The sequence below is a fragment of the Grampus griseus genome (assembly GCF_964374135.1).
Source record: "Grampus griseus genome assembly, chromosome: 6".
Lineage (NCBI taxonomy): Eukaryota > Metazoa > Chordata > Mammalia > Artiodactyla > Delphinidae > Grampus > Grampus griseus.
Genome location: NC_139000.1, coordinates 69,046,234 through 69,072,922, shown reverse-complemented (window position 1 = coordinate 69,072,922; position 26,689 = coordinate 69,046,234). Strand labels below are relative to the sequence as shown.

At 38.4% G+C, this 26,689-nt stretch overlaps 1 protein-coding gene across 1 annotated transcript in view; it reads right to left on the bottom strand.

The window, feature by feature from the left end:
* Nucleotides 1-26,689, bottom strand: part of FOCAD (focadhesin) — a 312,127-nt gene that overhangs the window by 280,295 nt on the left and 5,143 nt on the right. Inside the window, exons 2-3 of the mRNA XM_082656700.1 lie at nucleotides 4,370-4,458; nucleotides 1,601-1,675 (exon numbers count right to left, since the gene is read on the bottom strand). Of these exons, the coding sequence (XP_082512826.1) occupies nucleotides 1,601-1,675; nucleotides 4,370-4,426 (132 nt within the window). The 5' untranslated portion in view covers nucleotides 4,427-4,458. The remainder of the gene's footprint in view (nucleotides 1-1,600; nucleotides 1,676-4,369; nucleotides 4,459-26,689) is intronic.

Genomic DNA, 26,689 nt, shown 5'->3' with positions numbered 1-26,689 from the left:
AAGCTATTTTTCCTTCCTCCTGACATAATTTATTAGGGAAACATACAATCTGGAGAAAAAAAAATTAAGATTCCCCAGCTCCCATAGAATAACTAAAAGAATGAAAATCAACATTAAATTGTGCTAACTTTCCCACAGTAGCTGAGAGCCTCTTCAGTCTTAGAATCCCACTAACATAACAATACAATTAACAGTCACTGAAGGGAAGAAATATTTATATTTCATTTCTTTTATTCAGAAGGAAATTTTATTCACCTTTATGGACAATACCAAAGCGTTCTAAATGTCATCACTCCACTACTAAGCCAGAATAACAAAATAAATGAATAAAAAAAACTGTTGCCTCAGGTAATACTGTGCCCTCATGGAAGTAAGCATTCATTTATTAGAAGAGGAAACATTTAGTTACAGGGATTTGACATTCAGTAAATCCTGGCAGTTTAAGTAAAAACACTAGATCTTCTCAGAGTACATAATGTGATTATCGGCAGGATTAAGATCAGAATTCTCAGAAAACCTAATTTATATGACTACATACAAACACCAGATAAATGCCAATTAGTGAAGTATGCCCCTACATTGACTTCAACATGTCAGCAGAAGCTGTGAAGAGATGTAACTTGGAGCAGCTAATAAAAAGGAATGTGAGAGAAAGGAAATCAATTTATTTCTGTTATGAAAAAAAAAATCTTATTTCCATCACCTATATTCTCCATAGAGTGACCTTAGAGGACCTACTTAAGCAGAGCTTCCAATCAGCATGTCAAAATACAACACTGGTCAACCAAAACCCAAGTGGTAAATATGTCAGTAAGCTGGCATTGCTTCAACTCTTAGCATTCAACTGCTCTATGAATGGCACAGAATTTTTCCTCCAGCTCCTCCTGTCAGGGGATGACCTTTCCGACTTAGAACGCATATTTGGGGCTATACCTAAAGCATGAGAAATCTCCTACACCCAAACAGAGCCACTATGTTCACTTTCTCCATTAAACAAAAAGATTCCCTCAGCAGTAACTCTATCAGCCTTCTCTAAAGCATGCCTACCCTCCTTCCACCCATGTTATTTTTCATTAATAGTCATAAGAATACTCCCCTTCACCCCTTCCATATCTCATTCCTGGAGTGTTGTTACAAATTTTAAAGTTTAAAAGAAAATCATGGCGGGCTTCCCTGGTGGCGCAGTGGTTGAGAATCTGCCTGCCAATGCAGGGGACATGGGTTCGAGCCCTGGTCTGGGAGGATCCCACATGCCACGGAGCAACTGGGCCCGTGAGTCACAATTACTGAGCCTGCGCGTCTGGAGCCTGTGCTCCGCAACGAGAGGCCGCGATAGTGAGAGGCCCGCGCACCGCGATGAAGAGTGGCCCCCGCTTGCCACAACTAGAGAAAGCCCTTGCACAGAAACAAAGACCCAACACAGCTATAAATAAATTAATTAATTAATTTAAAAAAAAAAAGAAAATCATGGCAAATGAACAAAAAAAGGCAAAATCATTTCTATAGTGACCTGAACTGTGAGGAAAACAAAAGAAGTGCTTATGCAGTCCAGCTAGCAGCAATATCTGAATAGAACTAAAGCACAAAGTTAAAGACAGACCTGGTTTGTGGACTGGTGGATCTTTTCTGAAAAAACATTTTCCTTTAGAACTGCAGCAATAAGATGACCTGCAGCCTAAAAAAACAAACAAAATTAATGAATACATTCCCTTGGAAGTTCTCGCTCAATAGTGAATTTGAAGGTAACTAATAGCAGTACTAGTTGATGTGGTATGCCAATCACTCCCATTCATAGTGTGTGCTTTGTAGAAGGCACTGTATTGGCACTCCACATACATAATCTCTTATCTTCATTAACAACCCTCAAGGTAAGCATTTTATCCTACATTTTATCCCAATAAGCAAACTATTGTTCACAGATGTTGAGAAAATTGCTGGAATTTCAGTTTAAATTGCTGTCACTTAGTATTAGAAGGTAATTTGAGATTGCTTAATCCATTAAAGCATGAGAAAAGTGAGAAACTCCACAATTCTTAAAATCATCTTCGCAGCTAAATGAAACGCATCATTTTTCATCATGCCCTTAATGAAGATCGTCATCCCCATCTTCATGATTATGGCCCACACAGATTTGAACCAACAGGTCCTCCCCTCACCATGACCATTCTCCTTCCTCTATGCTCTATGATTTAATTTTTTTTGTTGGTTTCTCATAGGTTTCAGCCCCTTAATAAGCTTTCATACTCATAAATCTCTAAAATTTTTCCATATCTTCTTTGGTCAAAAAGCCAGTAATTAAAACTAAGATTCTTATAGGAGAGCTGATTCCATAAATACGTAAATGTCATTATTTCCCATCACCTCAACTCCACTCTCCTAGTTTTTCAGCACCACACAGCACTGCTGTCTTAGAGCCACAGGCTAGCAACAATGACAGCCATGCTATGTATGGGTTGGGAGAAACTTTGCTTCGGCAACAACTGTTCAGCCTGCCCTTGAGACCAATGTCTGAAAAGACTATGAATACCTGTCAGTGTTGCAAAGTCTCCCGAAAAGCTCAAATAAAAACAAAGCACCTACTCCTTCATTTCCTTTTGTATTTCACACATTGGAATTGAATTCAGACCTCAATGCTTGACGGTCTAAGTTTTACAATACAAGTCACACATTCACATGAATTTTAAGTTTAGATGAATGAACTGTCTCTTACCTCTTTGTTAAAGGGATAGTAACAAAGAATTGAGGACCAGTGAATAGTTTCAGTTCCTGTTTACAAAATATACCATATTTCATTGAATGTAACTGGCCATCAACTGCGAGATGCACCATTATTTTATGTACCATCAAGAAAGAAAAAAAGTCTGCCAACTAATCTGTGTTATACAGTGCTTCTTATAATTTAAATTTCTTATTTTATATTAATGAAAGAGCTCTTTCAGACTCTTTTAGAAAATCATGGCCAACTTCATAAATGTGCAGGCAATACCAACTGTATAATGACCGCTGCCATCAATTACTAGGTACAACCCAATTTCACAGATGTTAAAATGTGAAAAAATGTGTATGAATCAATGAAATATGGTGCTAACACTGAGCAGTGGTTACAGAAGAACAATAAGAAGTATTCAGAGGACAGGGCACAGTTGCAAGAACCTAATGAAACCAATATGAAACACAACAAGGACAAAAAAAAGCTACTGTTCATACTTAGAAAAAGGACTAAAAGAAAAAAGCTTAATGATAAAACATCCCCCCATTGCCCACCAAATTCAATTTCTCTAATTTACCTTCCAATTTATCTCTCTAACAAATCAGAGAATATAGCCTAAATTGATTTTAAAATACAAAATCCAAGTATCAATCAGCCTATACTGCTACTTAAGTTTTCCGTAACAGAACAGTTTAGATATCGTACACTAGACAATACACTTTTCACTTAATTGTAACAGCAACACAAATAGGCATTTCTTGATTTATCTATGCTAATAAAGGGACTCCAGGTACAGAAAAATAAAAACTGTGGACAGCATCCTCCAAGCATTCATCTTCTTCTTCATGGTAAGCACCTGTGCTGCACAGGATATGACTCCAACCCAGTCAGGTAGAAGGGAATCTTGCATAAGGAGTGTTCTACTCCTCATGGAAGGGTTCCCCACTACCCAGCTAAGTCAATTCCCACAGCAGGCATCTCCGAAGGTAACTGTTGAAAGTATCCAAGACGCTGTACGTTGGTAAGTCTTCAGGCAGGCTTCTGCTGGCCCCTTAGATTTACTCTCACAAGAAAAAATGGTAGCTATTATGGTACCTTGATTAACAGGGATGCTTCTAGTTAGCTGAAGGCTAACCAGAAAATCAGTTCTGTTTTAACCCTAATAACTGAAAAGCTCTTCTAAAATAAATTAACACAATCTTCTACCTGAGTTAGCATGTAGATCCAATTTTTTAATCCAGGGTATTTTACCTATTGAATGTCATTATTATAAATATCTTTATTCTTAATGTTGTACTGCAGTAGAATATACCTTTTTCAACATTAATCTCTCATACTTTGTAGATGTATAACCATTTAATTCTGTTCCCAATAATTAATTACAGACCAAAAAATATATATTCAAGGGTTAATCAAGGTTTTTACCTCTAAGAAGAAAAGTATGACATAAATGAAAGCAGAGATTGGTCAATTTCAATATTTACTTTCCTATGTCATACATAAATTTTCAAATTAACTGATATAAAAGTTGTTTATTAATATATATTTCAGTACACAGAAGAATAAAAATATTTAATGTTAAAAATATAAAATTCAATTAACAATCCACCAAAAATGTTTGTTTGTTACCATGAAGCATAAACAAACAAATAAAATTACCTGTGATTGGATAAGAGAATTTGGAAATTCAAACCTTTTCCTGATATCATCTGACATTTTTACTTCTCTCACATGTACGTAAGCAGATTCTGTAACCAAAACAAAAGAATATTTGTTAGTCCGGAAACGGAGTTCAAACCAACTATTTGTCAAATAACATGAAAGTAATTCATTCCAAAGACAACAATGGACATAAAGCACAGGGCTCTGCAGAGCAATCCCTTGGCATACCCTTCCCTGTTAACCACTTCAGCCCTCAAATGCCATGACTGATAAATAAACTAAAAATGCCCAACAGCTCTTAGTTTTTCCCATTAGAGCAAATCCTGAAACAGATGAATTCACTCCACAGAAACAAACAAAAAAATCCAAAAGTTCAAGCCTAAATAACAGGATTTTAAAAGTTCAACCACACATTTGAAATAGAAATTAATTCTTCTGTGGATCAAAACTTCTGAGGAAGAAAGAATCAAACTTTCACAAAATTTTTAAATTATGCCTCACTCTGGCACAAGCTTCCGTTTAATCATGAATCCAACTGTTAGTGACAAGTGTGAAGCATTGGTGAGCTTTTTCAGGAAGTACAGAAATGACCTAGAAACTCACACATCAAAACAGATCCTGTGTCTTCTGAAAGAGGAACAAGCAAGCAATTAGCACCAACTTTTAATATTTACATCACACCCCTCTGACTCCTACTGGGCTCTCAAATACAACAACAAAAACAAAATCATGGAGAAGGGCAGGTGGCAAAGTGGAGGCACAGAACTAATAAGATTTCCCAAGGATCCCAATTTATCCAATTCCCATGGAGCACTGAACCCAGCAAATTACACCACTCTAAAAAATAGGATGCTTTAGGCCACCTATTTATTACAGTATAACTTAAAAAAAAAGCTTGTCAGTACTGTTCTCTAAGTCACCTTATAAAAATAACAGGCAACAAAACCAAGCTTTCCTGATCTCAAAAATGGAAGCTTCTTGGTTTGAACCTGCAGCGCTTTCTCACTATTGTCCTCCCTTTCTTCCAAAGGCCAACTCCCTGAATAAATAATTTATACTACCTTTCTTCCTCAACATCTAAACTTTGCTACGGTAAAGTCCCTTGAATTGGACATTTCACAGCACTGAAACAACATGTTCTAAGACTGCCAACCATGTCCCCTGTCTAATTTACTCCTTAGCTTTTAAGCAGGTCAAAATTTCTTCAACTTCCCCGTTGTATTAATCTCACCTTTCTTGAAATGTTCTTCTCTTTTGTTCCATAAGTCATCACAACAGGATTTCCCAAAGTGTGTGCCTGGGAAACCCAAGATAGAGATCTCCTCGAGAGGAAAAAAGAATTTTGTAGGGACATATATTGCCATCTTGAAGATTCAAAGAGTACACAAAAAACCAAATAATACATGAAATATTTTAGAAGGTGATACAATAGAAAAAAATAAATCTGATCTCTTTTTCTATGAGTTGGTTTTTGTTTTTTTTTTGTGGTACGCGGGCCCTCTCATTGATGTGGCCTCTCCCGTTGCGGAGCACAGGCTCCGGACGCGCAGGCTCAGCGGCCATGGCTCACGGGCCCAGCCGCTCCGCGGCATGTGGGATCCTCCCGGACCGGGGCAGGAACCCGTGTCCCCTGCATCGGCAGGCGGACTCTCAACCACTGTACCACCAGGGAAGCCCTATGAGTTTGTTTTTGAAGTACAATTGACCTACAATGCTACGTTAGTTCCTGTTATACAACATAATGATTTGATATTTCTAAACATTTCAAAATGATCATCACGATAAGTCTAGTTACCATCACCACACAAATGTATTACATAATTATTGACATATTCCCCACACTATACATTTCATACCTGTGACTCATTTATTTTGCAACTGGAACCAGAGGCGGGGGGAGGCGACTGGATGAAGGCAGTCAAAATGTACAAACTTCCAGTTATAAGATAAATAAGTACCGGGGTCATAGTGCACAACATGATAAAGGTAATGAACACTGCTGGATGTTATGTATAAATGTTAAGGGAGTAAATCCTAAGACTTCTCATCACAAGGAAAACATATTCCTCTTCCACTTCTTTAATTTTGTATCCATATGAAACAATGGGTGTTCACTAAACTTATTGTGGTCATCATTTGATTATGTATATAAGTCAAATCACTATGCCTTAAACTTATACAGTGCTAAATGTCAACTGTACCTCAATAAAACTGGAAGAAAAAAATGTTTTTAAAAAGGAAAGCCAACAGAGTAAAGGGGGGTGGATGAGAAGTGAGGGATGGACACACTTCCTATTTAAATATGGTGGTCACCTTAGAGGGTGACATTTGGATGTTAGCCACACAAATCTGGGAAAAGAGTGTCACAGGCACAGGAAACAGTGAGTGCAAAAGCCCTAAGCTAATAACCTGCTTAAGACTCATCCCAGAAAGAGGAAAAAGATGAGTCAGGGACAGAGTGAAGGAGGAAGAGAATGGTAAATCAGAGTCAGTGAGAAGCCAGACCACAGAAGGCCTTGTAGGCCACTGGACGGACAGATGTATTTATCCTGAGTGAAACTGTTAACTACTACAGGAAAAAAAAAAAAAAAGTGGTAAGATTTTAATAGAATCACTGAGGTGAGGAGAGGTCAGATTCTGGATATCCTCAAAGGCAGAGCCAATGTGGCTGCTAATGGATTAGATGAGAGTATAGGAGAAAGAAAGGGTCAACGATGACGTCAAGGTTTTTGATCTGAGCAACTTTATTCTTAATTTTAATTCCTTTGGGCATTTTACACATTAAACAAAACCATGTATATATTACTTACCATAGCATTTTTTTACTAAAAGGAAAAGATGGAGTTGCCATCAACTGAGACAGGGAAATAAGTTTTGTGAGGGAAGACCAGGAATTCCACTGGATAGGTAAGTTTTAGATGCTTAATGAATATCCAAGTGGCAATGTCAGGGAGAAAGTTGGATAAATGAATTTATAATTGAGAGACAGATCTTAGTTGGTGATACAAACAATGGTGTGTATTATTAAAGAATCTGAGAGGTTCTAAAGCAAGAAGTTTGATAAACTTTGCTTAACCCAGAGTTTGCCAAACTTATCTGGTCATGGCCTACCTATTTCTAAAAATACCTGTTAACAGTCTACATAACCAGCCTCCCCTGGGATACACCTTGGCAAACACTGCTCTATTGGCTCCTCCAATTCCTCTGTCCACCCTGCTTCTCAAGCACCATCTTCCTGAAGGTGCTCCCGAGCCTTTTGCCTTGTGCTTCTTTCATGAAAACTCTCCTGGAGCCTTCATCTCATCCCTATCTCCAAACACTTCCCTACTCTCTCTCATGAGGCTCTAAAACACCAGAAATTGGAGAGGTTAAAAACAAAACACATATTTTCTCTCATAAAAACTGTTTCCATTTCAGCGCATCTTCTCTCAATTCTCCTCTCACAATCTTCTTCACCAACATTCTCTAAATCCAGTCAGTCACAAAGTCAGCTTTGTTCTTTCCAGCATCCCAGAGTCTACCTTTCCTCTCCATTTCTCCATTCATCATCTTCGTTCCTCATGCTAGGCTTCCTTCAGTAACTGCTTAATCTTGGGGTTCTCCATGCTTGAGTTCATCCCATACGCTGCTGTCAGATTAACTGTCCTAAAATGCTATTTCCATCATATCATTTCCCTGTAAAGAATTCATAGTGGGTTTTCAATAGCCTGTCAGATTAAATGCAAATTCTGATTCCCAGGTTTTAAGTCTCCAACAGCAGTCTCACACATTCGACTTCATTTTCACTGTTGTCTAATTCCAATCTGGTTAAAACCATTTTCAGAATAGTCCCATGTGCTCAAAAATCTGCTCATTCCTAAGGGATTTTATTTATGCTGTTGTCTCCTATATAAAATGTCCTCTGTCTGTTCCTACTATTTAAAGATAAAATTCACTTCATAGCGTATCTTCTCTGTTAAGCCTTTCCCAAGCAGCCACATCTTAGAGCAATCGCCTTGCTTTATATTTCTTCAGTGCTATTGCATTTGGTCTGACCCATACTACCATGTGACTATTTACATTAGGATTGTTCATATTTTTCTGTAAAGGGTCAGATAGCAACTACTCAGATTTGCCACTGTAGCAGGAAAGCAGCCACAGACAATACATAAACAAATGACCAGGGCTGTGCTCCAATAAAACATTATTTACAAAAACAGGAGGCAGGTGGGCTGTAGTTTACTGACTCCTGGTTTACATAATGACTATTTAATTAATTTCTAAAATTTGTTGACAAAAATTACTACAGTTGACATTCAAATTGCCCCTGTGCATCCAAGCACAGGTAAATACATAAATAAGATAAATTATACATGTCTTATTATCTAAAAGATGAAAAAGTTCTCTTTATCATAGAAAACAAACTTTTTCATGCCCCTAAACTCTGAAGGAAATTTCTCACATTAGGCTTTCTATATGGGATACAGAGTGATATAATAAACAATAATCTCAATAACAAGCAAAACGGAATTTTATGTTACTTCTTTTTTCAACAAACACTGGAGAAAGCCATGGTTATAACATAACATGTAATTCAGAAAAAAAACCTCTCAGCTAATGGGGTCCAAGTACAGAGTTTCCTGATGATCTAACCTAACTCAATAGAAAGTCGACTTTAGAGTATCCAGAGAAGCAGAGGGTTATCAACTTACCACAGAATATACTTATGCAAATGTCAAGAGTGGGAGAGTTAAATAGAAGAAATGTGGGGTTATACTCTGATTCAGGCCTGAACGATGGAATTCCAAAATGCTCTGGGGACCAGACAAACAGCTGGTTAGGCTAATAGCTTATTATGGCAGTGAAGAAGCTGAGCCCTCCGGAAAGAGGACTTTGTCTCCAGGAGGTGGGCCAATGGAGTAAAAGAGCACTGTTTTTACCAAAATTGTCTAAGTATAGATGACAAATACCTAAGCTTACAAAAGACAGTCCTAATTTCGGTACAACACTTTAGAGAATAAGTAAGTTTTTAAAATCTATAGTAACTATCTTTCCTTAGGCATTCTCAAAACCACTACCACAGCTGCAATATGATTTGATATCATCCTTGATTTGCTATCCTTGCGCTACCAACTGCAGGTGTCTTTCACCTGCTGGAGACATATTTCAAGGTTAATCACAACCACTTCACCTTTCAAGGTATCAAAACATCATATTCTCTTAGGGAATTTCAAAAAGAGTATATATTTTGCTTTAGCATTGGCAGTGTAGCATGTGTCCTACTCTATTTTTAATCTCAACGTCCCTTGGGCATTTTATACATTTAAGAAAACAATTTATATATTACGTCTTACCCTGACATTCTTAGTCACAATATGCTCCATAAACCACGTTACAAAAAAAGAGTATTTGATTTTAAAAGATTTATCTCCAACCTGTCATACTGCCTTTTTTGTCTGTCTGAATCTAAATCAGAAAGAGAATTTTCAATGAGGTCTTTAAGTTCCAAGTGAATCAAAGTATTTGTTTAACTTAAGCAATTATCATCTTATCTGCCAAGGTGTTTCAGCCACACAAGAACACTTCCCCAAAAATAAATCAATTGCACTCTAGAAGCAATAAAGGAGCAGCAGATAGATAAAGCACCTTAGGTTTTCAATTTTCTCAATAGTTTCCCTAGGATACAAAAATATACAGCCATAGATCACACAAAAGTATTTAGTGTCAAACTTCAAATGAAGGATACAATCTGAAAAACAAGAGAAGAATCTCTCTATAGTAGACCCTCAAACAACACAGGGGTTAAAAATCTATCTAACGCCGACCCCCGCACAATTGAAAATCTGCACACAACGTTATGATCAGCCTTCCACTGCCATGGTTTCTCATCCACTGATTCAACCTACCACTGATCGTGTAGTATTGTAATAAAGTATTTATTGAAAAAAATCCATGTATAAGTGGACCCGTGCAGTTCAAGCCTATGTTGTTCTAGGGTCAACTGTAATTATATTCACAAGTGCTATGGAAATCTAGCAGAGGGATTATGCAGGGTAGTTTGCGGGGGCCGGTGTCCAATGGTCACAGAGAAAGACTTGACTTTGAGCACTCATGACTACCAAATTTCTATATAGGAAGGACTCAGGGCAGCAATGTAGGTGGAAGTCAGGGCTACAGAGAGTACATTCTGGAAGCTAGTCTACAAAAGCAAAGTCATCATCAGACTGATAAAAAGTAAACTTCCCTCACATTAAAAGGACCCTGTTTCAGAGACACAACTAGGACTTTTTTTCTTTCTAACACTTTATCAACTCTTCCAATTATCAGTTATGCATTTACTTAGCTTCTTCCACCCACAAGTTAAGCTATGGAACCATCAGACTGAGGATTTTTAACACATATTTTGACAATTTATTACTTTTTTTAATGGCTTATAGAAAAGCTGATATGCACCATCAATAAATTTGACCTGATCTTATAAGTTTATCAAGACTGTGGCTCAGGGGTATATTCCAGACTCTTCTAGTTGCTTCACTTTGCCCCTTAAAGAAAAAAAGAAAAAGACTTTTCAATCACCCAATATTTATATCTTCCTTGTTCTCCTACCTACTTAGCTTCTCACCTACCTCTTCTCAGTCCCTAAGAGTCCCACAGCCTCTCTAGTATTTGGCAGCTGGAATCTGTTTCATCACCCTTTATTATATCCCAAAACCTGCTAGAAACTCAAGCTTAACCTCAGCTCTTGCTTCAAAAGCTTCAAAATCCAACTGGCTCCTGCGCTCTCAAATTAATAGGACAATAGGAGTCCTCCTAACGACATGATTCATAAAAATGGAAATGTCATGGGAAAATTGCAATGGAAAGTTTTTAATACTAAAGAGTGAGTGTAAGAAAATAGTGATTTTTAATCATTATATTCACTAAGTCATCATTAAATTAAGCTGAGAGTAGGAAATACTTGTATTTTCACCGCTAATTTCAAAATCAAGACGAGGTAGAGGTCAACCTACTGGTATGACAGAACCACTTGGTCAATCAGAGAAAGCAGGAACGGCATAGACGTGGCAGAGACTGCTACCTATCCTTCACTATCTGTGCTTTTCTTCTATATTAATAAAACTGTAGCCTGACCAGCTGTATTACATTTAGTAGCCTCAAGTATGGCCACAGAGACTGTGTATGTGATCAAGTTCTCCCCAGTGGAATCTGAGCAGACACGATGTGCCAATTCCAGGCTACAACCTGCTTCCTCCACTCTATTCCCAACAGAACCAGGTCTTGGCAACAACTCAGATTCAATCATGTGCATGAAGACAATGCCTCTAGGACACGGCTGGAGAAACAAGATGGAAGGAGCCCTAAATGATAGCTTAGAGCAGAATTGCAAACCTGAAACTCCAAAAAAAAAACCTACTTTGTTTGAACCATTGCATTTTGAGCTCTGTTTGTTGCAGCAGCTAGTACTTCCTTAATAATATATTGGACCTGAGAGCATCTCCCTTCTGTACTTTTGTCACTGGAGAAACAATGTCAGAGGGGTTAAGCAACTCAACAAAAAGGTACTCACCCTAGCAATTCACATGACAAGGGAGGTTTCTTGACTCCCAATCCAGTGTTTCCCTGGACTATCAGTAACATGAGGCATAACCAGCACACTCCACATTCCTGCATCATGTCCCAGGAATTTTAAGATCTGTAATTCAAGTGCTGAGCAAATTTAGGTGACTGTAAGTTCTGATTATCTCACGGGTTGCAATTTACTAAAATACATCAAATTGCTATCATATTCTTGCCTTTACAATTTAGTTTCTTCTCAGTTACATCACATGTTAGTTACTCATAGATTCTGAAATGGGAGTCTAAAATAAGATCAAAGGCAGGAAATACCAAGTTCGAGCTTATTACTGTCCAGGAGAACCAAACATGAAAGTAAGAAACAAAACCACCAACTTCAATAATGCCTGATTTGTTACAATATTTTCTTCAATTATTCTTGGATTATCTTTTCTAAAGTGTCTTTTATGTGTATGTATTTATATGTTAAATATACAAGGGAATGCAGATGAAAAATAGTGATTTTTAAAATCTAAAGACTGATTTATCTCTAGAATTTTTACAGTATCCAATCTAAGTCTTCAAAGAAGTCCTCTAATTAGCTCCTTTATGAGATTATTTTTTCTAGTGTTATAATTTTTAAATATTTTTGCTCCACCAAAAGAATAATTTCTCAAATTGCTCAGTACATTTTTAAATAAGTATTTTATGTTGATACAAAATAATCTTTACTGTATATTTATAATAAAACTGATGCCCAATCATTTTGAAGACCTTACTGACCAATAAATGTCTAATCTGAATAGCTAAAATCTCCGTATTCATATTACTTTTAATGCCATTCAGTTAACTAAAATTTAGTAAAACACCACAGAATGTGTTTTATAGGTATTTGATTTGTATTTCTTCCCCTAAAAAATGACTCAAATTTTGCGCACTCGTTCTCTAAAATAATTTACTTCTTAGCAAATATTAATATGGCACAAACTGAAGTATACCAGTGTCCCTCCAGGGGAAAAAAAAAAAAAAGAGGAAATGATAAGTAAAGCAAGAACGTCTAAATGTTGATAATAGATGGGTACATTGGAGTTCATAATACTATTCTATGTTTATATATGTTTGAAATTTTCCATTATAAAGTTAAAAAAAAAACCCCACACGTGTGATTCTCACCTAGGGGCCAGGCAATAGTCTCAGCACTTCACATTTATTAACATTTAATCCTCACAATACCCTATGAAATAGGCACTCATTTTACAGAAGAAGAAACTGAGGCACAGAAAAGACAGATAACTTTCCCAAGGTCATACAATAAACTGAAATTCAAATCCAGGTAGTCTGGGTATATATGTACATAGAAAAGCCTGGAAAACATAAATTATGGGTGAATTTTAATTTTGCTTGTTCCTAGTTTATAATTTTTTCACAAGAATATGTGATTTTGTAATTTGAATAAAGTTACCAAAATTATGAAAATCTTTATTCAAATACTTACATATTCTTTAGAAATAGAGGATATGACTTTCTAAAACCCAAATCACTATAAGCATAGAAATCCATCATTAACAGATGTCATTAAGTGAGCAACAAACTAGAAAAATTTTAGAAATGTTAAGACTACTTTGTTAGCCATTTTACCAATGCTTTATGGAAAGAGTAATATTGAAAAGGGGTCAATGTAATTTAACTAGATAGATTCAATTAACTTTAGACCATTTAAAAATCTTCCTTCATTTTCAAGGAGAAATATAACCATTATTATTTTCCTACTTTAGACTCCTGGGAAATTTTATACCAAAATAAAAACGCTCACTCTCGAAAAGAATTAGGTAGACTGATGACAAGTTAAATGGCAACATTTTTTTTGATTGCTGCAAACTGGCCAAACTCATTTCTTATTTTTCATGAAAACTAAATTATTAAAATCATATCGAATGGAATAGAATTATTTTAACTTACACTCTTAGTACTGATGAAAGCTGAAGATCAGATGGGCCAAGGAATTTTATAGGAAGATAGTAAATTTCCCTGCTGTTAACTAACTCAGTGTGGCCCAAGGTGGAGAATATCTCTAGATTCCAGGCCTGAATGGACACAATCACAAAAATAACATCATCACCACACTGTTAGAAGAACCACTCTAAAAATGATCAAATGAATAAGATGAATAGGGCACTGTGAAGCAATGTCATATATTCTTTTGCAAACCCTACAACTATCCATAGTGAAGATGAGAAAACGTCTTTAATTTGATTATGCTTAGTCTTACACACCCCTATCACCATGATGACAGAGCAACCTGACACAGAGAGAAAAATGCATGGGGCTGGAGGGTCAGGGAGTAGGAAAAACAGACTGGTTGCAAAACCTGACTCCACCACTAGGCGTTAAAATTTAGGTTAATCACTTACTATCTGGAGCCTGTTTCCTCACTGGTTAAATCTGGGGCCACTTGCCTCACAAGGTGGCATAAATAACAACATGAAGTAAGCCTGAAAGCCAAGAGGATCTTGACACAGTAGGTATATACTCTAAAAATGTGTGTTTCCTCCCTCCCTTGATACAATGTAGGACAGTCAAGGGAAGCGAATGATGGAAAAGAATTTAAGTTTTAGGGATAAGTAGAGCATCTGTAATCAAAGACTAAGATGGGATCCTGTATGTAAGTCACCAGCTAGAGAAATAAGACACCAGCGCCCATGGTTAGGAAATGCATGAAATTCCCATTCAAAATATATAGTTGACTTCTAACTCACCTGCTGAAAACCTTTCAACAGCATCCCACTGCACTTTGTAATAAAATTCAAACTCCAAACCAAGGCCAAAAGGTCCTACATGATTTGGTCTCACACCTGTCCCTCAGTCAAGGAACTTTAGCCACAATGACCTCCAGTTTGCTCCGTAAGCCTCCCAAGTTCTTTCGATGTGCAGGTCTGGAACTCTTAGGCCCCTCAGCCTCAAGTGTTTGTGCCCTTGCTGTTTAAACAGCTGACTCCTCTCACTGTTCACATCTTCCCTTGAGCCTCCCCTACCCCTCAGCCCCAAGTGCTTCCCCACTCCCTACCCCCAGTGACCCACTACTGTATCCTTCTCATAGCTTTGGTCGCAATCTCAAACGATCATCATATAGTATTTCTGCTGCCTCTCTCTCCACCTCCCAGTGAAATGCAAACTCCTGAGGGCAAGGGCCTGGACTCTCTTTCTGACCACTATACCCCAGCATATAACAAGTACCCGCTCAGTAAAGATTCACTGAATGAACACAAAGCACAACATGAGATTCAGAACACCATGTTGGATGAAACAGCTCCTATGTGCCACACATCCACAAAACACTATAAGTAACTAATCCCATTGGATCTTCACAATAACTCTGAGGTAGGTATTATTAACGCCATTTCCAGTATGAGAAAATAAGAGCTCAGAGAGGAAGTAACTTGCCTGAGGTTATACAGTGGTATTAGCAGCCAGGATTTATTGAGAATTTTACCATGTGCCAGGCAGGCATAGTTGAAGCTCTTTACATGTGTTCTCTCACCCAATATTCAAAACCCCATGACGTGAGAACTATTATTATCCTCATTTTCATATGAAAAACCATGTGAGGCAAAGAGAGGTCAAAATTAACTGCCTAATTATGTAAGAAGCAGAGCATGGATATGAACTGTGCACCCTATGAATGTGAGTCAAAGTTCACATGCATGGGCTTCCCTGGTGGCGCACTGGTTGAGAGTCCGCCTGGAGATGCAGGGGACTCGGGTCCGGGAAGATCCCACGTGCCGCGGAGAGGCTGGGCCCGTGAGCCATGGCCGCTGAGCCTGCGGTTCCGGAGCCTGTGCTCCGCAACGGGAGAGGCCACAACAGTGAGAGGCCTGCGTACCACAAATAAAAAAAAAAAAAAAAGAAAGTTCACATGCTTAACCACTCCTCTATAAAGTATAGTTGACACAGAGTTCCTGAAAAATTAAAATAATCCATTAAAGCAATTCACACAGAACCAGGCACATAAACCCTTTTTAGATGTTAGGTATTATGATTCTTGGTCTAAATCCAACACATTGTTTTTTTCTATTATATCTTGCTGCATCCCAGGGAATCAAGCAAATCTTTAAAAACCAAAACAAAAACCTAGGTTTGGATATACAGTGTTAGATCAAGTTCCCAAAGCAGCTCATCAGCATCCGCAAACAGCTCTGCACCTTTGCATATATTGCAATCCTAAAAACATGTAATCAAGTCTGATGCATGAAAGTTACATATTAAAGGGCTGCTCCATGCCGAGCACAAAACACAAAAATTATCAATCCAAACTTAACCCTCGTCCTGTGGCACCATCATCAGCAACACTTCTCCCACATCTGTATATGTTTGGGGTTTTTTGTTTATTTTTTTACATCTTTATTGAAGTATAATTGATTTACAATGGTGTGTTAGTTTCTGCTTTATAACAAAGTGAATCAGCTATACATAGACATATATCCCCATATCTCTTCCCTCTTGCATCTCTCTCCCACCCTTCCTATCCCACCCCTCTAGGTGGTCACAAAGCACCGAGCTGATCTCCCTGTGCTATGCGGCTGCTTCCCACTAGCTATCTATTTTACGTTTGGTAGTGTATACATGTCCATGCCACTCTCTCACCCCGTCACAGCTCATCCCTCCCCCTCCCCTATATATGTTTTGAGATTTTATACTTGTATTTCGTTGTTGATCATTCACTTTAAGTCCAATGAGTACCTAACAAAGGATAAAGATTGGCCACTTTCATCATGGCGACTGGTATCAATCTGTAGTAAGTCCATGCTCCTTGCCATTGATATCAAGGCTTTCGCATTTAATTTTCCATTTTTTTAAATCAGTAAATATTCATTGAAATAGATGAAAGCAATCATTGCCCAAATAATTGCTCAAACACTACCGCACAGGCACAGATGGCTACACGGCTGCCAAATGAACGCTTGGCTGGCGTGTAGCCCCAACCATGTGACAGCTCAAGACACATCTCAATGAGACAGGGGATGCTTTTACTTCTAAAAACATGCAGGAGTTTGAAATAACAATGGAATGTTCGGGAAGAAATGTTCAGAACCAGGAAGATCAAGAGGAAGCCACTGAACGTTCTCAGTTCCTGCAGCTGCCTCAGAATACAGAGCTTGAACTACGACTTGGTATCACACTCCATGCAATGAGAATATGAGGATATGGTGTACAGGGGCCATACTGCAGAGTTAGGCTCAATTTCTAATGCCCCTTCCAGCTCTGAGAGGACTGTCACCAATCCTCAAGATGTAGATCTTCTCATCTCATTCTGAAGGGGCTACCTCTATCTGTGTACCAACAGCACACTACTGAAGGAGTATCTCAAGCAAGAAGGATTCCTCACTGACCAAGCCTGCTGCACTATTCTCCTGCACTTTCGAGTTTCTTGGGGGAAACAGCTGAGCCTTGTTCACCTCCTGCCGGGCCTGGCATGTAATAAGCAGTTAATTAATGTTTTTTGAGTTACTGTGTTTAGCACAGTACCTAATACACAATAGACTCAAAAAAATGTTAGAATCATAATTCTACTGTGTATTTTGTTTTCAGATCAACTTTCCAAAACAGAAAGTGAGAAATAGAGAAGAATCTATATCCAAATCTCTCTCACTAATTAAGATTTGTGAAACAGACCAAAATAAATTAATAAGAACCAGACATCAAAAATAAATAAATAAATTTGTAAATGACTCTATTTTCAAATTAAAACAGTAACCAGATTCAGTTATCAACACATTTAGGGTTTGAAAATAATTAGCTGTTTTTAGACCGACTCCTTTTTCCCGGCTTTTTTAAAACTAAGCAAATAACTTCTGTATAGGTAGCATAGAGATGAACTTCAGCCAAGCCCAAATCCCAAATCAGCAGAATCCAAAGTGGTGCGATTTTATCACACTGTTACTCATTTTGGTACATTTTCTTACAAAAATAAAATAAAAGGTCAAAGAACCCATGTAACACAAGACTGGTTCATCACTGTTTCCAGCTGAATCTAATAGAGATGGAAAATGGGTCTTTGTTACTTGAATACATCATAAGTTTTACATGAATGCTTCAGCTGACAGCTATTATTTATCATAGCTATACCCTTCCTTAATCTGCTATGTATTACAACCCTTTAAAAGCCCACAGTATTACCTCTGTGTATTACCCACTAGGGTAAAGGCATTTTAAACACATAATTACCCAATGAAGTAACATTTACTAATTTTCCGTTACACAACTAGCAGTATTCACGCCTGTTTTTACTTGTAGGGTTCTTAATAATCAGATATTAGTTAACCTTCACAACTATACTGGGCAGACGATCATTAGTAAATCCTTTCACATTAGTACAGAGACACCAAGCTGTATGTTCAAGAAAAGGATCCTGCAATGAAATGCTAATATCCAGTTGGCAGAAGAAGAAGAGGAGGAATGGGAAGGGGAGGAGGAGGAACACCTAGCTGTTCGTGACAATTATTTTTAATCGCACAAATTTTAAAACCAATACATACAATTTTCACATGTACAGGGTTCAATGGAACTTTTCAACACTATGCTGGAAGTAAATGACTGACTAGATGAACAGCAGTGAGCCAGCAACTCACAATGAAGCCAGTGCTCAGAGCTTCATTTCAGTCTCAAAAACTACTTCTGCCTCTCAGTCCAAATTCAAACTCTCTTTATGAAATTGCTCCCAATCTGTCTTACCTCCAAACTGATACAAAGGTCCTCAAAGGCCAGATCAGCTCTGGAGCAAAGCCTCAGATGTAAGGCAGAATCAGCATGGTTCCCAGGACCACAAGCATCTCCCCAAGCCCCAACCCACCATACTCAATTCCATAGAGAACTTAGCACAATAAAGCTGAAAGTCTGGGGTAGGTCCAAAACTAACCCACTCTGTGGGAGTGGGCAGTCAGGGTACTTACTGATCATTTGACCTTAGTGTTTGGCACTTCTTGGCTATATCCCAAAGTGTGGCATACATGCTTCAAGTTCTATTCACCTCCCATTTCAAAAGTGTAAGAATATAAAAGGCTTAAAAGCAAGCTTCTTTTGTGCAAAGTTATTCACTGACTGATCTAAAAGGTAAGCTAAGTAATATGCAGGTAAAATTTTGATTAGTAATGTGAAAAACATTTACAAAGAGTTTTAATAATATAAAGAAATGCTCATGACAGAGTAAAAAAATTGTAAGAAATTTTTATACACAATGGTGAACACAACCAAGTTTAAATTATAGATATAAAGACACAAGATCAAGGAAAAAAGTGAATATGCAAAAATGTTAAGTTATTTCTGGTTAATAAGTTGATGACTGATTACATACTATTCCTCTCCTCCTTATATTTGCTACATTTAATGTGCCCCCCTACAATGGGCATACATTACTTTCTTACATTAAATAGAAATTATTAATTCTCTTCAAATAAAAATGTAAGTTCAATTTTTTAGTCTCAATAAAAAAAAAATTGTGATCTTATTTATTCACTTGAAACCATGGTCTTTTATCACTGTCTAAAGAGGCAGTTTCACCACAGCACACACCAAGATAAAAAGCCTCACTTGATCCAATTACACTGCTTATTAAGAGCTATTTAATGAGAAAGTCACACCTTTGAGTTATTAGATGCTATAATGGTCCTGCAGAGTTCCAAACAACTAAGCTAACAGAATTACCTTTGATTCTAAATTGTTTGCCAGAAGATTAGTCCATCTGTCCCTGAAAAAAATTAAGTGTTCCTCCAGTGTGTTCAACTTCCTCCAATCTCATTTTAATCAAGGATGTTGGCCTCAGTCGACAGAGGTATTTTTTAACAGATTTATTGAAGTATAATTGATGTACAAAGAAATGCACTTATTTAATGTGTGCAATTTGATGAGTTTAGACATGTGCAAACACCCGTGATACCATCATCACAATCAACATAACAGACATATGCAACACCTTCCAAAGTTCCCTTGCGTCCTTTTGTTTTCGTTTTTTGGCGTGCACAATACCGTACTGTTAACAATTGGCACTACGTTGTAGAGCAGATCTGTAAAATTTATTCATCTAGCATGACGGAACTTTATAAAGGATACTTATTTTTAATTGCTTAAATTACAATACAAAGAGTTTAATTTATCCTTTAACTTTCCAAAAATGCATATACAACATATATGCATATATGCAACATAAACATATACGCATTCCAAAAATGCATATACAACAAAACTGTTGTCATCGATAGATAAATTTTCGGGCGGTCTTTACATGTTTCAGCATCTGTCAAAGAATAAAGAAAAGTCTTTCTGATATAGTGACATTTGGACACAGACTGGGAGGAAATACTGAGCATTCCAGACAGAAGGAACACTAAGGGCAACAACCCTGAAGTAAAAGCACATGTGGCAAATTCAGGGAAGACCAAGGACACCAGTATGGTTGGTGCAAGTGCGCAAGCTGGGCAGTAAGATGACAGAGTGAAGCAGGGGCCCAGATGACAGAAGCCCCTGTAGACGCTGTGGGCTCTGGATGTTCCTGAGTGGCACAGGTAGTCCTAGATGCTTTGGGACAAGGGCATGGCATACTTGACAGTCATTTTAAAAAGTTCATTCTAGCTTCTCTGGAGAACAGGCCATAAGTGGGCAAGGATGGGAAGAAGGAGACCAGTTAGGGGATTATGGCAATAATCCAGAAAAGAAACCATATTGCCTTGGACAAAGAGAAGAGCAGTAGAGATGGGAAGAGGTCAGAGTTTACACATATTTTGACAGAATTTGCTAATGGACTGGATGTGGAATGTAAGAAGAGTGAAGGATGACCCCAAGGTTTTCAGTTCAGACAAGTGGAAGAAAGATGCAGTCACATACTGACATGCAGAAGACTAAAGGAGTCTTGTTTTTGAAACAGTGCAACAATGTGCAAGTCTCCTAAATCCATGAGGTGTAATTTACTTTTGTCTATGTCAGGAAGGAAAGGCTACATGACAAAAGGGCGCTAAGTGCAGAGAGTACAAGCTTCATCTTCTTCTCAATTTTATTTGAAGCCAATCTTCACTATAACAAAACAAATGTTAAATTTTGTATGCTTAGCTCTAGCCTGGATTTGCATTCAATTCACACCCAATACCAATGCTGCTGTCAGCACATGCCCCACTTCCTAATCCCCATAAGGCCTCGGTGGCCTGCTAAACCCTAACTATCCTACGGAGCGGAAAATCTCACGAAGTAAAAAGAGGGAGATATAAAGGAGGGAGGGGAGACAGGCAAATCAGTATGTAGGTGGGTAGATAATCCTTACTTCCCTATTCACTCAGCCTTCATTGTTCATTCCATTTCATAACTCCTTCCAAGCTTTATATGTTCAATACATTCTGAAGGCACTGTGACTGTGAGCAAATTTAGGATTCAGGGAGGGGGGATGGGAAAAATTGGTTGTGAATTGATACTGTAAAGAGAAATGTGAAGAAAATGAAAATGTATTCATTTCTTAAAAAAAAAAACCTTTAAAAATATGAGGTCACTTTGTTAATATCTAATTGATTTGTGAGTGACTCAATTGTTGCTAAAACAATTAAGTTAAAGAATGATGGGAACTTTATATTAGAGGGCTCTGAATGATACCACCTGAACCCATTGATTCATCTTAGCATCATTAAAAGTGAGAAACCAGACACTGTGTCCTTATGATGTGAAGGAATAAGAAAACATACACAGAACCCTCCAAGAATATTCTTGCCTAAAAAAATTCAAACTGGGGACTTCCCTGGCAGTCCAGTGGTTAAGACTCTGTGCTTCCACTGCAGGGGGCACAGGTGTGATCCCTCGTTGGGGAACTAGATCTCACATGCATGCTGCAACTAAGAGTCCACATCCGCAACTAAGAGCCTCCATGCCACAGCTAAAGATCCCATGTGCTGCAATGAAGATCCCATGTGCTACAATTAAGACCCAGTGCAGCCAAAATAAAAAATTCAATAAATAAATAATTTTTTTAAAAGACCTTGAATAGCCAAAGCAATCTTGAGAAAGAACGGAGCTGGAGGAATCAGGCTCCCTGACTTCAAACTATACTTCAAAGCTACAGTAATCAACACAGTATGGTACTGGCACAAAAACAGAAATATAGATCAATGGTACAGGATAGAAAGCCCAGAGATAAACCCACACACATATGGTCACCTAATTTATGACAAAGGAGGCAAGAACATACAGTGGAGAAAAGACAGCCTCTTCAATAAGTGGTGCCAGAAAACTGGACAGCTACATGTAAAAGGATGAAATTAGAACACTACCTAACACCATACACAAAAATAAACTCCAAATGGATTAAACATATAAATGTAAGACCAGACACTATAAAACTCTTAGAGGAAAACATAGGAAAAACACTCTTTGACATAAACCACAGCAAGATCTTTTTTGATCCACCTCCTAGAGTAATAAAAATAAAATCAAAAATAAACAAATGGGACCTAATTAAAATTAAAGCTTTTGTACATCAAAGGAAACCATAAACAAGACGAAAAGACAACCCTCAGAATGGGAGAAAATATTTGCAAATGAAACAAAGGACAAACGATTAATCTCCAAAATATACACACAGCTCATGGAGCTCAATATCAAAAAAAGAAACAACCCAATTAAAAAATTGGCGGAAGACCTAAATAGACATTTCACCAAAGAAGACATACAGATGGCCAAGAGGCACATGAAAAGATGTTCAACATCACTAATTATTAGAGAAATGCAAATCAAAACTACAATGAGGTATCACCTCACACCGGTCAGAATGGCCATCATCAAAAAATCTACAAACAATAAATGCTGGAAAGGGTGTGGTGAAAAGGGAACCCTCCTGCACTGTTGGTGGGAATGTAAATTGATACAGCCACTATGGAGAACAGTATGGAGGTTCCTTAAAAAACTAAAAACAGAAGTACCATACGACCCAGCAATCCCACTACTGGGCATATATCCTGAGAAAACCATAATTCAAAAGGAGTCATGTACCGCAATGTTTACTGCAGCACTATTTACAATAGCCAGGGGCTTCCCTGGTGGCGCAGTGGTTGAGAGTCCGCCTGCCGATGCAGGGGACACGGGTTCGTGCCCTGGGTCTGGGAAGATCCCACATGCCGTGGAGCGGCTGGGCCCGTGAGCCATGGCCGCTGAGCCTGCGCATCCAGAGCCTGTGCTCCGCAATGGGAGAGGCCACAACAGTGAGAGGCCCACGTATCGCAAAAAACAAACAAACAAAAAAACAAAACAAAAAAAATACAATAGCCAGGACATGGAAGCAACCTAAGTGTCCATCAACAGATGAATGGATGAAGAAGATGTGGCACATATATACAATGGAATATTACTCAGCCATAAAACGAAACGAAATTGAGTTTTTTGTAGTGGGGTGGATGGACCTAGAGTCTGTCATACAGAGTGAACTAAGTCAGAAAGAGAAAAACAAATACCGTATGCTAACACATACATATGGAATCTTAAAAAAAAAAAAAATGGTACTGATAAACCTAGTGGCAGGACAGGAATAAAGATGCAAACGTAGAGAATGCACCTGAGGACACGTGGTAGGGGCTAGGGGGAAGCTGGGATGAAGTGAGAGAGTGGCATGGACATATATACACTACCAAATGTAAAATAGCTAGCTAGTGGGAAGCTGCTGCATAGCACAGGGAGATCAACTCAATGCTTTGTGACGACCTAGGGGGTGGGATAGGGAGGGTGGGAGGGAGATGCAAGAGGGAGGAGATATGGGGATATATGTATACGTATAGCTGATTCACGTTGTTGTGCAACAGAAACTAACACACTATTGTGAAGCAATTATACTCCAATAAAGATCTATTTTTAAAAAAAAGCCATGGTGAGAGCATGCGTCAGATGTTTGAGGAAGAGCAAAGAGGCTAACTGAGCAGAGTTAGTGAGTGAGTGGAGAGTAGTTGGAAATGAACCTGGAGAAGCAACAAAGGGGTCAGATGGTGGCAAGCCTCACAGGCCACAGTAAAGACTTTGCTTTTTACTTTGGTGGCAATGGGAAGCCATCAGAGGGTTTTGGAAGAGAGAAGAAATCTTATGTTTTAAAAATAATCACTTTGGCTACTCTGCTGACAATATGGTAGGAGACAAAGAGAGAACAGATCAGTTAGGAGACTATGGCAGATTGCAAAAAAATGGCCCCAAATTCTTCCCTGTTCCTGTATGCACATTTCCTTACAAAGTACCTCTGCTGCTCCTCTCATAAGTAGTCTATTTCCACATCCCCTTGGATTTGGGCTGTCTTTGTAACTATGAACAACAGTGGGAGAAGTGAAGTTGTGGGAATTCTTAGTCTACATCTCAAAAGGCCATACAGCTCCCTCTCGTTCTCTTGGCTCTATTAGAGCACCGTGTTAAGAAGCATGGGACAGCTTACTGGTCCTGGTGCAGCAGAGATAAGCCATCCCAGCTGAAGCCTCCAAACCCACCAGTCCCCATTTGCTACATGAGTGAGCCCACCAGCAAAAGAACTCCCCCCACCCCGACCTCCCCAAGCCTGATCCAAATTGCCAGCCCCAGAACCATAAACTAATAAATGATTGTTGCTTTAAGCCACTAAATTCCAACGGTGAGTGGTAATAGATAACTGATACAGAGGCTGTCACAACATCAAGGACATAGACAATGGAGGCTTAGACTAGAGTGAGAGCAGTGGGTAGTGAGAAGTACTCAGATTCTAGACATATTTTGAAGGGACAGCCAATAGGCTTTCCTAATAGTTTACAGGTGGCTTGTGAGAGATGAGTCAGGGATGACACCCAAGATTTTCGCCCAAGTCATGGAAAAGGTCAAGTTTCCATGAATTGAGATGGGAAAGACCACAGATGAAGCAGGTATAGGAAGAAAATCAGGAGCTGAATTTGAGATTTCTATTAGTCATCCAAAAAGAAATGCTGAGTAGGCATCTGGATACAGAGTCTAGAGTTCAAAGGAAGAGGTCCAGGCAAGTGTATATATATAAATATATATATTAAAATATATATATATATATATATATTTGGGGGCTAATAGGGTATTATTAGTATTTAAAGCTAGTATTTAGGACCATGAGGACTGAGCCCAGGAGCTCTTCAATGTTGAGAGGTCAGAGAGATAAGAAAGAACCAGTAAAGGAATTGAAAAGGAGCAGAGGGGTAGGAGGAAAAACTGCTGATAGGAAATGGCAACTATGTGACAGGATACAGGTGGTGGTTCATACTATGGTGGAAATCATTTTGCAACTTCTAAATGTATCAAATCAACATGCTGTACCTTAAACTTACACAAAGTTATGTGTCAATCAAATGTCAATAAAGTTGGGAAAATGATCTGTCAAGCAAAAGATGAGGATTAAAAACATCTTTGGACTTAGCAAAATGAAAGTCATTAGTGACTTTGAGGAAAGCAATTTTTTTTAGAGTAGGAAGGGAGAAAGTCTGATGAAAGTGAGTTTAATAACAAATGGGAGGAAGTAATTGGACACATAAGTTTTGCCATAAAGGGAAGTTGTGTGGTGGCATAAGGAGGAAATGGAGTCAAGGAAGAGTAATTATTTTAAGGTAGGAGAAATAACAGCATGTTTAGATACTGAAGGGAATAATCCAGTAATGAGGGAAAATGTGATCTTGCAGGAGAGACACTGGAGCCAAATCCTGGAGTAGGTGAAAGGAATCTTCGTGCATGAGCGAGGAAGAGAGACTTAGAAACACAGAGACTATTCCACAAGAATCTCAGTCCTAAAATAATGGAGAGAAATCAGAGGGAAATCAGGTACACCCACCTCCCACATCCATGGCAACTGTCATCAGTTATCAAAGCATTTTTCACACCTCCGAGACCAGAACCAACCTAAAAATGCTCAACATAACCTTCCAGGCATCCTAATAGATGGGAGTTGTCACATGTGATGAGAAGTACACATGACTCTTGAACAATGTGGCGCTGAGGGGCGCTGACCCTCCCTGGAGTGGAAAACTCACATATGGCTTTACGGTCGGCCCTCCCTACCCATGGTTCCACATGCATGGATCCAACCAACCATGGATCGTGTAGTACTGTAGCACATATTTATTGAAAAAAATCCAAGTATAAGTGGATCCTCTCAGTTCAAACCCATGTTGTTCTAGGGTCAACTGTATTTGCCAAAATATTTTGGAAGTCCAAAGATCAAAAAGAGGTGCAAAAAGCAAAAACCCTCTCCTTTCTCGTAACATAAATATTCATTGGAGATATATGTTATTTTTAAATTTGGAACTAGTCCTATACCTGCTATCCTACTACTGAAACTGTAATTATTTGATGGATAAAGTGGATAACAGGAGGCTTCACCAAAACTTAAAATCCAAACTACTATTTTTAACTTCAAAGCCAGCCATGCGCTTCAGAAAAACTGTCACTCTCACACTCAAATCTAACTTTTTTCTAACCTGCCTTCCTTCTCACTAAACACTAAACAGTCCCAACCTTTTGGACTCGGATACCACGGTCAATGAGTTTTGTTATTAGATGCTCAGCCTCTTCATTAGATGCTTCCCCTACCTCTCTGGCCTACAAAAACTAGACTTTTCTTCTTTGCTGGCCACTTCAGTGAAGGCTAATCATCCTTCCAAGCTCCAAGGCTCAGAAGAATATTTCCATACCATCTACCCCACACCTCTGAGGGTGCATATCCAGGTATCTTCATCTCTCATGTATACTGATCACTACCACTGGCAGTCTAAAACCTAAGAAACCATGGTCTATCTCATA